The 11,519-nt window shown below is 35.9% G+C and overlaps 1 protein-coding gene across 3 annotated transcripts; it reads left to right on the forward strand.

Moving 5' to 3' along the window:
* Window positions 1-346: 346 nt before the first annotated feature.
* LOC117987940 (putative RNA-binding protein Luc7-like 1) lies at window positions 347-10,717 on the forward strand. 3 transcript variants are annotated; one of them, XM_069502793.1, is made up of 8 exons: window positions 559-605; window positions 682-776; window positions 1,131-1,221; window positions 3,517-3,615; window positions 5,910-6,128; window positions 7,332-7,544; window positions 8,171-8,508; window positions 9,152-10,717. In XM_069502793.1, exons 4-8 carry the CDS (start codon window positions 3,520-3,522, stop codon window positions 9,285-9,287), a joined length of 1,002 nt encoding a protein of 333 aa, XP_069358894.1. In that variant the 5' UTR covers window positions 559-605; window positions 682-776; window positions 1,131-1,221; window positions 3,517-3,519; the 3' UTR covers window positions 9,288-10,717. The 3 variants fall into 3 exon arrangements, with proteins under 3 accessions (XP_034830904.1, XP_069358894.1, XP_034830905.1); XM_034975014.2 differs by having other exon boundaries at window positions 1,131-1,207; XM_034975013.2 differs by lacking the exon at window positions 1,131-1,221 and having other exon boundaries at window positions 347-605.
* Window positions 10,718-11,519: the final 802 nt, after the last annotated feature.

An 11,519-nucleotide genomic window follows, 5' to 3' on the forward strand; every position in this document is an offset into this window, starting at 1 on the left:
GTAATTGTATGTGTTCTTGAAAAAAATCTCTGTTTATCACATTAGTAACTTTATCTGTGCTCTCATTTTAGTGTTAATGAGAAAGCAAACGTTCCTGCATCTACCTTTATTACTCTATCTACGCAAAGAGTATGTCATGGTATGTAGCGTATGAGAGTAATATTTACAGACCAAGAACATATAGGCACGAATATATGCCGGCCGCTCGCCACAGAGTTCTCAGCACAAGCTCAGCACTATGTCCACAGATCTAGTCAGTGATTATATACTCTTTGATCTAGTCTAGTCTAGGGTATGTCAGCGCTCCGTCCTTTTTTTTCTGGTCGCTGCTCACGTCTATAACCTATGGTTTGGTCGCCATTTTCTTGAAAAGTTTGATCATTTGATTGCCGTGTCCTGCTACTTACCCCCTTGAATCTTGAATTTCTAATGATTTGTCGACGTTTCAACTTGAAGCAATTACTTATATTATGCTTCCCAGTTATCACATTAAATAGTGTGTTCTAAAAACTGAAACAGATCTTGTGAAATAAATTATATCACCATGTCTGCACACGAGCAAATGAGGGCGATGTTGGATCAATTGATGGGCACTGCCCGTAATGGTAGTTATTTGTATTTTTCTTCTTAATTTACCTATTGGTTTTGATAAGTTTTGATAACGCTTATAATTAATTTCAGGGGAAACCGATAAACACGGTGTTAAGTTCTATGATGACACAGTTTGCAAATCATTTTTGCTGCAATGCTGTCCGCATGAAATTTTATCATCCACCGTAAGTATTTGGCTGTATTTATGGTTTTTAAATGGGTTTTCTGAATTTCTGAGATTACTTTTATTCTTATTTCAAATTGATTCCATTTTGCATATTGGAATTTTTAGTCTTTCTTCAGCATTATAATTTTTTTATATCTCAGAGATTCTTCTTTGGGTTAATATGTATATCGTATGTATCAGGATGTACCTGGAGTAATCTGTTTATCTTCATATTATGTAATTTTTGTTTCGAACTAAATCCTGATATATGCGATAAATTTTCATTCTATCATTATTATATTTCTTATGATCTATAGTCCTAAGACAACATTACTTTGAAGTGGCATTAACTGTGGTGAAATATACTTTTCAGAAAATGCCCAACCCTAGTCTTTATTGTTCATCACAATATAACAGATGAGGGATAGATTGTATGAGTTAGGCTGTTCTGTAAGTACCAAGATGTACGTATAAAACATTTATAGTTAGCTGATTGTACTCTTACTGCTATGCAGGAATTAATTTAACAAAGTCTCAGGCTTAAAAAATATTAATTTGTCCGTCGGTTTCTAATGCTGCTGTGGTGAGTACATGTAAAAACTATACAAAAAACCTTAAGGTGGGGAGAACAAATTGCCGATTGTAACTTCGTTTGGTACGTACTATGCTGTTTACGTGGCTAGAATACAGACGAAATGAAACTGCATGTGAATCAGTTGTGTAACACACATCAAAATAGGTGAAAGTGGATTCTTTTTTATATTACTTATGTTTGATCTTATTATTTTATAAATGGTTATTAAAAATACAGGATGAACAACATATTATTTGACATTAAAAAATAAATTTTTAAACACAATTTCTGTATTGGATGGTTGGATCATTTCTGCAAAGTTTATATATTCCAAATGGTCTTAAGGACTAATATTTCATGTGTATGAGGGCCTCAGATTAGTAAGTAATCAATAAAGATATCTTTTCTGAACAAAAATTACGTTCTTGCGCAGTTTCAGTTGTAAATAATTAATAATTCATGATTTATGAAATAAACATAATGAAGATTTATAAAACAAATGTTTGAACCATTTATATAAAGAGATGCATAATATACTCACATTAAAGAAAACCTTTTTATGGAATATTTTTAACTATAACTTAAATCTTTACTCACAAGTTAGCTTTAGCTTTTCACATTATATTAACACTTTTTTCTGTATTATCAAAACTACAGCAACAAATTATTTACTGTCAATAATAATAATTCATATACTTATTTGAAACAGACATTGCAGTTCATAATAGACATTTTATAATAGTAAGCATTTGGATAATTTATTTTGGATATTCTTTTAAACTAAAGTATAAATAAGGTCAAACACAGTTTTGTGAATTTCATAATAATTATGTAAAACTGTATTTGCATTGACAAAAATAAATAATTGTTTAAAACACTTGAATGCTGAAATGTTAGAAGTGTTTGAACATGTTGTGATGTTACAAATCAAACTATTGAGATATTACTTTTATACACTTTCAAATACTCAATAAAATTATGAATAAGTATAGTGCATTGATAAATAACTCGCCATAATTATTTGCTCACATAGAGCAAATATAAAAAATTATACATTTTACATATTTTTATATTCTAGTAAATGGTGATAATGATTTTCTTCACATATAAAAAAGCTAAGAGGGCTCCAAACTATGTAGCTTTGGTCTGAGAAGAAGCTCACAATAAAATAGTGCTAATAATTTATGAATTCTTTTTGAACTATCACCCTGTCACAGTTACTTAATACTATAGAGTAACTTGTTTCCAAGTTTTCCTGTCATTCGGGTTATACTTTTACATTGTGATAGGATTACTTGTTAAAATAAGCACACATCTAATGTTTTTCTCAAGTGTTTTAAGACAATAGATATTTTGTGGTACCTAAGTGAAATTGTTTTAAGGACTGGTTAGGTTTAACGAGAGGGTGTTGCCAGTAATTTGTAAGTATTATTAAAACATGGCAGTATGTGTAAATTGGCTGGTGATACAGGATGAGGCAGTGTTGGTGATTTTGTATGTATTTTATTGGAACAATTTTTTTATAGTTATGTTGGGGATTTTGACACTTAAATATTTTTGTACTTTTGTACATGCATTTTGTAAAGCGACTGTTCACATTAGTCGATTTTTTATTATAATTTTTATACATTTTGATCTTAGTCAAATATCAGTCATCATTCCTAAATAATGTTATATAATATAGACAAATAAATTTGAATAACCCTAATGTGAGTAGTAGCAATGAAATGTTTGTATTAATATTTTTTTTATAATAATCAATACTTCATACAAAAAGTTATAATTTTTAGATGTAAAAGACTTTATTTTTTCCTTTATTTTCACATAGTAAAACTCTGTGTGGAAATTTTGAACTGTTCAGAATAGAACAATTTAAGTTATTTGTTGTAGAAGAATCTTAAATATAATTTTCAATATGTATCCATAAACTAGCTGATACAATTATTTAATTTCATGGATTAAGGTCTGATAGATTTAGAAATTGATGTGAATTAAAACCAAGCAATTTGCATTGAAACTAATTGAAAATAATTTTTGAAAGTTTTAAAGAAAATAATATCTTGGTGCCAATGACTCAAAATTAAAATAAATCAAAAGTCTGGCAATAGTAAAAACTTACTGGTTCATTCTCATACAGTGTTTGTTTAGACACATGCTTTTCATGCAAATGTAATTTTGATTGCAGCGAATGGATTTAGGTGAGTGTCCTAAAATACATGATCTGGCGCTTCGTGCGGACTTTGAATTAGCTTCGAAAACCAAAGACTATTTCTATGACATTGATGTGAGTATAAGTATTTTTATTTAATCATACTTAAATAATAATAAAGTATCGTAGGAAAAGGAACCATTGGACGAATTTATGCTTGAGGAGCATACATCCATAATTATTTCAAAATACTTTTGATAGTACATATTTTGAAATAATTGTGGATTTCAAGAACTTTTTAAACTGCACACTTCACTTGGAGATAAATGTGTACTTAATTTATAATTTAATTATTTTTAACAGTTTTAAATTGATATTTATGGTTGTATGTAGAATAAAAGGTTATTTTGGATATTCAAGTCATATCAACCACAGTGAACTAATGAAGGAGAACCTGGGAAAATCACAAAGCTTGTAAGATAATACTCTAATAAAGAATTTATTATTATTTTCTTAAACATACAGTTGTGGTCATATAATTAAGAACGATTTGTAGTTCCAGTTTTTTTAATCAATATCATGTTATGTGTAGCTGTATGTTTCTTCTTAGAAGTAATTAATTATGTTTTCACATAGCTACATAGCTCAGTAAACTGAATAAGAAATAGAGATATGAAATAGCAAAATTTTTTTTTTATAAATTTCATTCCTATCTAATAGTAACGAATTCGAATACCAATGTAGCTGGACAAATAATTAAGAACGAATATTAAAATGGGTCGAGGATTATTAGAGATAAAACTTAGATTAAATAAATTACATGAATGTGAAAAAACGACAATTTTAAAGTAAAATTAGTGGTAAGTGGCATTTCTACGGTTTTTAATTACTGCCTTACAGCGGCAAGGCTTTAACTCTAATCAATTTTTTATATTTTACTAGAGAAACTGTGTTTCATCTTCTAAAGAAACATCGTAAAGCTCTAAAATTTACACACTGTCATTTTTATACACTTTTCTTGCCTTCACACCAAAGATTTTAAATTGTATTTAGATCTGGATTGTTATAGCTGGTCAGTCTAAGATGAAACTGACTATGTTATTAGGAATTCCTTAACTTTGCGTGCAGTAAGTTTGCTTCAGATCATTGTGGTGCTGCCTGGAATGGCCAAATAACTGAAAGCACGTCTTCACCATACGATAGCATTGGTTCTTCCACTATGATTTTGTATTAGAATTGATCCACGTTTCCTTTTATCAGGCTAACGGGTCCAACTCAATGACCAGAAAAACACCCTCAAATTTTCACGTTTCCTCCGCCATGATTTAATGTCACTTTGGTGTACTTAGAGTTAAATGCTTTATTCGGAGGTGCTACGTATCGTTTTCCATCCGAACACACTGCGTTTGTTTTTGTTTCATCTGAAAAAAGTACATTTTTCCACTGTCTGACTATGCCTCTTTGCAAATGCGAGATGGACTTGCTTGTGACACAGTTCCAACATGGATAACTTCCTGCCTATTTTTATGTATAACTTCTTTTCTACCAAACGTCTTCGAATAGTGCATGCCGAGATCGCTGAAGGGTTGTTTTCACCAAATTATTCTTTTTTATACTCGTTAGACCCCTTGAAAGATTTTGTTTTGCCAAACGAACCATATTCCTATCATCGCGACGAGATGTCTTTCTCGGTGTAGGTACGTGTGGAATATTTGAAATCGTTTGATACGTGTTAAAATGGCTAACAGCATTGAAAACCTTGTTTTCCAGCATCGCAAATGATCAGCTATCTTTTTATACGACTAATTCTTCTCACCAAGTTTTATTATGACTTCCCTTGTAGATTTGTCACAAAGTTTTATTTTTACCTATTATTTTTGTAATGTAATCAAATTTAAGACTTGCACAGCACTAAATGGCGCCAGAAATTAAACGAAAAAGAATTAGCCACAGAGTATTTTCTAATAAAATTTAAATAAAAAATAAACTGATAAGCATTCTTAATTATGTGACCAGCCAGTCATTAGTAGTGTTAGATTCAGATCTAATGTAATAAGTTTATCTTTTTATTGATTAATTAATAATGTCCATAAATCAATGCACCAATAATATGGAAACATTTTGTGATACCACAAGATATAAAATTTAATACATGCATTAAGTTTATTTCAAAAATAATAATCTTTAAATAAGCGTTCTTAATTATATGACCACAACTGTATATGTTGGGCACACTTGCAACATTCTAAGTCCAAGTAAAAATGTTGTTTTGACATATTGCCTGTATTAGAAGGCATTCTGAACCAGTGCTAGATCCACTCGACGAAAGGTCCTGTAAAAGTCTTTCTATTTCTTAAACATCTTTCTGTGTAAAGAATTAAAAAAAAATGTTTGTCAGTATCTAATACATTTATCTATGTTATGTAAAGGCCACAGAACATTTAGAGACATTCATTGCGGACTGCGATCGGCGCACCACTGCGGCCAAGCAGCGCCTGGCGGAGACGCAGGAGGAGCTGTCGGCAGAGGTGACGGAGAAGGCCAACGCAGTGCACGAGCTCGCCGAGCAGATCGGTCAGAAGCTGGCGCGAGCTGAAGCACTGGGCGAGGAAGGAATGGTTGAAGACAGTGTCAAACTCATGGGAGAGGTATGAAAGTTTTCAAAACATCATATTGGGCATCTTCTCGGGCTTGATGCAGGGTACTCGCAGAACCTGTATAGCGTTGACCGTTGTCGATCTATTATGGTCGCCACCATCTCCACTACTGATTGTCATTAGGTAAAACAGCCGCTTATTATTTACCTCATTGTTTCTCATCTCTGGATGCACTATGAGTTTCCCTAGGTGAAGACTACGTTCATGCAGTAAGCGCATGGCACTAACAAATAATTTGTAAAGCTGTTTCCGGAGCCTACATATCGGGCATAATATGGCGTTAAAGTTCATACAAAATAGCATTTCAACACATGTCTAATATTAGCTGTTTGATATAAAGAATATAAGATATTAATATCTGGCCAGGTTCACTTGGTCACGGCCCACGGAAGCCGAGAAATATACCTACGGCAGCGCGCCCCTTTAACGGATATAAAAAAGAAAGAGAAAGATAAGAGTTTAGTTTTAGTTTAGATATAGAAAGAGAAGCATGTGAAATTGTATGTATGTAGGCTGAATTGATACTTTGTGGAGGTGCAGGCGCAAACACTGAAATATTTTAAATAAGGGGATGTCCGCGACTTCGTGCGCGTGGATAGGTTTTTAAAAATCCCGTCCCTGGAACTCTTTGATTTTCCATGATAAAAAGTTGCCTATGTCAATTTCCGGGATGCAAGCTACCTCTGTACCAAATTTCATATAAATCGGTTAAACGGATGGGCCTTTAAGAATCCCGTGGGAACTCTTTGATTTCCCGAGATAAAAAGTACTGAAAAGTAGTATATTCTTCCCCGGACTGTAAGGTATGTCTGTACCAAATTTGATCAAAATCGGTTAAGCTGTTGGGCAGTGAAAAGCTAGCAGACAGACAGACAGACAGACACACTTTCGCATTTATAATACCCATATTATAAATGTATGTGAAAGTGTGTTTGTTTGTTGGTTTGTTGATTTGTCCTTCAATCACGTCGCAACGGAGGAACGGATCGACGTGCTTTTTTGCATGGGTATTGGGTATAGTTAAAGACTTGGAGAGTGACATGGCTACATTTTATCCCGGGAAATCAAAGAGTTTCCACGGGATATTTAAAAACCTAAATTCATGCGTACAAAGTCGCGGGCATCAGCTAGTATTAGTATGAATTGATGGCCCTTATCAAAGTATTTAAACCTTGTACTTGTTCAATTCAATAGATAGACGAGTTACGTAAAAAGAAAGCCGTGGCAGAGCAAGAGTACCGCAACTCGATGCCGGCGTCGTCGTACCAGCAACAGAAGCTACGCGTGTGCGAGGTGTGCTCGGCCTACCTGGGCATCCACGACAACGACCGCCGACTGGCTGACCACTTTGGAGGAAAACTACATCTTGGCTTTATCACCATCCGCGAGAAATTAGCGGACCTTAAGGTAAAACATATTGTTTTTTAATGAGAACTTGTACTTAGACAGTGTTTTTGTAATACGTAAGGCCAAAAACTCGCGAAGGTCTTGAATGAAGCGAGCCTATGATGCCGAGCGGTAGACAGTGTTTTTGTAAAACGTGAGGCCAAAAACTCACGAAGGTCTTGAATGAAGCGAGCCTATGGTGCCAAGCGGTGATAAGAGGGGACATGCCAGCCAGTTACATTTTTTTGGTGGCGAAACGAAGTCGAGTAGGTGAGGCTAAATGAAGGGACGATAGATCGAGTCTTCTGGTGTAGCCCATTCAAAAAACGGTGAATAAGAATTCACTAAACGCCGAATTCAAACTTACATTATTATTGTGTCTGAAGTAAAACCTGGGATTTACTGAGTGAGTGTTGGTAAAAGTCCAAAATTAACGATCATCACAGACCAGTGCGGCCTTTTTACCATTAAATCTAGGTTTTACTACCAAATTCCAGGATTTACCGTTATCCGAGCTTTTCCAGTACCATAATATTATGTAATATTCATATCCGGGCAGTGGGCGCCTCACCAATCATCTTAATCATTTATGTTATCGTATCCTAGTCTTGGTATCACAAAGCAATTTTGTGGTATTTTTATTAAAGAAAACAGTGGACAAGCGTCGCGAGGAGCGTGGAGTACACGAGCGCGAGCGGGGCGGCGGGCGGCGCCACTATGTGGGTGGCCGCGAGCTCGACCGTCGTGCGCGCCGCCACCGCGAGACCGCGCGCGAGCGCGACCGTGACCGCAACGACCGCAACAAGGAGCGCGGCGAGCGGGACAAGGAGCGCACCGAGCAGCGGGACAAGGAGCGCACCGAGCGGGACAAGGAGCGCGCCGACCGGGATAAGGAGCGCACCGAGCAGCGGGACAGGGAGCGCAGTGAGCGGGACAAGGAGCGGACCGAACGCACCGAGCGAGACAGGGAACGCACCGAGCGCAGGTAACCGGACCCTCATCTATCATCAAGCTGGGCGCATTTGGTCATGTGACCCGAGATATATACAGTACCCTGCCCGGCAAGAAATATTGTACCTTTAGAAAGAGTCGACTCTCATATGAGATAGAATTACGCGAGAGCCATCGAAGCGACGTACCGCCCGAAGGTATATTTCTCGGGTTTCATAACCTGCAAAAGTCCGGTCTGCTATTAGGTATAACTAGCTGATGTCCGCGACTTCGTACGCGTGGATTTAGGTCTTGAAAAATCCCGTGTGAATTCTTTGATTTCCTGGGGTAAAAAGTAGCCTATGTCACTCTCTATGTCTTTACCTATACCCATGCAAAAATAACGTCGATCCGTTGCTCCATTGCGACGTGATTGAAGGACACCAATAAACACTTTCGCATTTATAATATGGGTACTGATATTAGTGTTGTGATGCGATATTAGGCGGACAGAGTCATTGCACCGTTTGTACACGTGCATTGCCTGGTACTGTAGTTTGTTTGCATTTTTATATTGCTGCTAAAAAAAACTAAACACGCTTTCCTTTAGTTTGATTTTTACTTGATTGATGGAGATAGATGGAAGAGGAATCATGTAGGAATTTGTTGTTCTTACTAACAACCAACGTGTTTTGCAGACGCAGCCGATCTCGCAGCAGGAGTAAGCGCGATGAGTCGCGAGAGAAGTCGCGCGGCCGCGACCGTGACCGCGAGCGCGAGGCGCGCCGCAGTCGCTCCAACCGATCTACCTCGCGGGAACGGAGACGCGAATAGCCTACATCGGGGCCATATTCTAACTTTTTGTTGACATTTAGCAATTCTCGCGCAAGAGTCGCGACCTACCACGGATGCTGTGGTTAGCGCATTGCGATAAATGTATAATTAATTATTATATAAAATTGCGTTTTATGTGGTTTAACGACAAACTCCTACTTATAAGGATAACTGCCCCATGGCCATTAAGTTGTATAATAAATTGCACCTTATCAGTTTGCTATAAGGTTCAAATTTTAAAAGTTAATAACATTATTAACTTACGTTTTTTTTTGTTTTAAAGAATTATTTGTGGGTGGGATATTTTTAATATCAAAACTTTTCGTGCTAAGCCTGCACAGAAAATTCAACCTCAAGTGTACGCATATACAAGGTTTTACGCACAACAGACGGAAACGTTTAAGTGCGGAAACCAGCCTAGAGCGAAGAAGAAGAAAAAGAGGATACAAGGTTTTGCATGAAAACAAAATCGTAAATGTTAGCGGGGGACGGGAAAATGCATTGTTGTGATTGGTGTACTCAAAAGTCACGTAATCAAGACAATGCGCGGAATGAGGGTACCGAACGGGTGTGGGCCGACTTTTATGCTAAACAACTGCCTAAGCTTGGCGATCGGGGGTGTTTATTAGGCGTCTATAGGTAGGGGTCTGTGTAAGCCTGATAGCTATTCATAGTGATTGGAGTTGTTAAATGTCAAAACTTTACACAATTGAATAAATAAATCATTCATTCATTCAATAAGCGAGAAATTCTCATGTGAAGCTTAGTTGTATGTGTTTTTCATATTTTAATACCTGTGAAGTGGTCCATCTAATTATACTTATCTTCTGATTTAATAACTCTTTGATAGCCAGAAGTGATGAGAGAAATAGAAAGATTCAGAGAAAAAATACTATTACTTTATATATATATATATATATATATAATAATGAATACAAATTTATTTATTATAAGTATTTAGAACGGGCATGAAATATATAAATAATTAAAATATTGACTGATTTTTTACATTGTGTAAAATTTGTAAAACATACATACTTGACACCACATGCGTCACATGGCGTGGGGTGGCGTTAAGGTGGATTTAGACCAAACGAGCGAATTCTCTATGGATAAACATCGACTCTGTCCAGACTGAATCCCTGTGAAAAAGGACCACGGATGGGTTCGAAACGTCGACGAAATACGTGAATAAAGGCGTTTTATCATACATGTATGATGTAGTCTACTTTAATACATAGAGATAATATTATTATATTATTACTTATTTATTCTTCCTGTAACTCCATTATTTGTATTGTTATTATCACATAAATTAGTATTTTAGTTGTCTATATTATTAATTAATAAATATCACATAAGTGATTTTGGATCTTTTAAAGAGGGTTTCTGTAAGCTATTCTTTTGTTAAATAAAAATATTATTGAGGATATTTTCTTTTATTTCTTAACCCATCACCGGCAGTCTGCACCCTACTGAGCACAGGTCTCCTATCTGAGTGATAAGGTAATAGCCGTAGTCTACCACGCTGGCGTGCGCCTTTGAGAACATTATGCAGAACTCAGGCATGCAGCGAGTCCGACTCGCACACGAAGGGTTCCGTACCATCATACAAGAAATAACTTCTTTTTTCATGACGGCCATTTTGAAATTTTTATTTTTCATAACTGCAATAGAACACATTCTGTCAAATTTAACTCTACCTACGAAATACAGCCTGCTGACCGCGGAGGCTTTGTAATAAAAGTCCCGTCTGCATCCTTCGAGTACGGAACCCTAAAACGAGGTGATTATCGTCTACTGGGGATACCACAATAAAAACCGTGGCACTCAGCGTCATGGTGGTGTGGAAACGTAGATAGAATAATAGGTAGATTTAAGTACTGTCCAACCGCGTATGGGATAGCGATAGCACGACGTAACGATAATAACACGACAATTATTACCATTGTTTAGTAGTCAAATATTTGTATTAACCGATCAAGAATATTTGTATTAAACGTTTTTTTATGTGAAAACAAGTAAATAACTCATGAGAAATACAATTACGCCACGAATTCTCAGTTTGTTTTGCAACTTCTTGTATGTATTCTTGAAAAAAAAAACCAGTTACACGATAAGGGACAAAAAATAGGTTAGCTGCGTCTCTGTTTATCACATTAGTAACTATATCTGTGCTCTCTTTTTACTGCGAATGAGAAAGCAAACGTTCCTGCATCTACCTTTATTACT

Source organism: Maniola hyperantus, chromosome 13 (genome assembly GCF_902806685.2).
Source record: "Maniola hyperantus chromosome 13, iAphHyp1.2, whole genome shotgun sequence".
Taxonomy (NCBI): domain Eukaryota; kingdom Metazoa; phylum Arthropoda; class Insecta; order Lepidoptera; family Nymphalidae; genus Maniola; species Maniola hyperantus.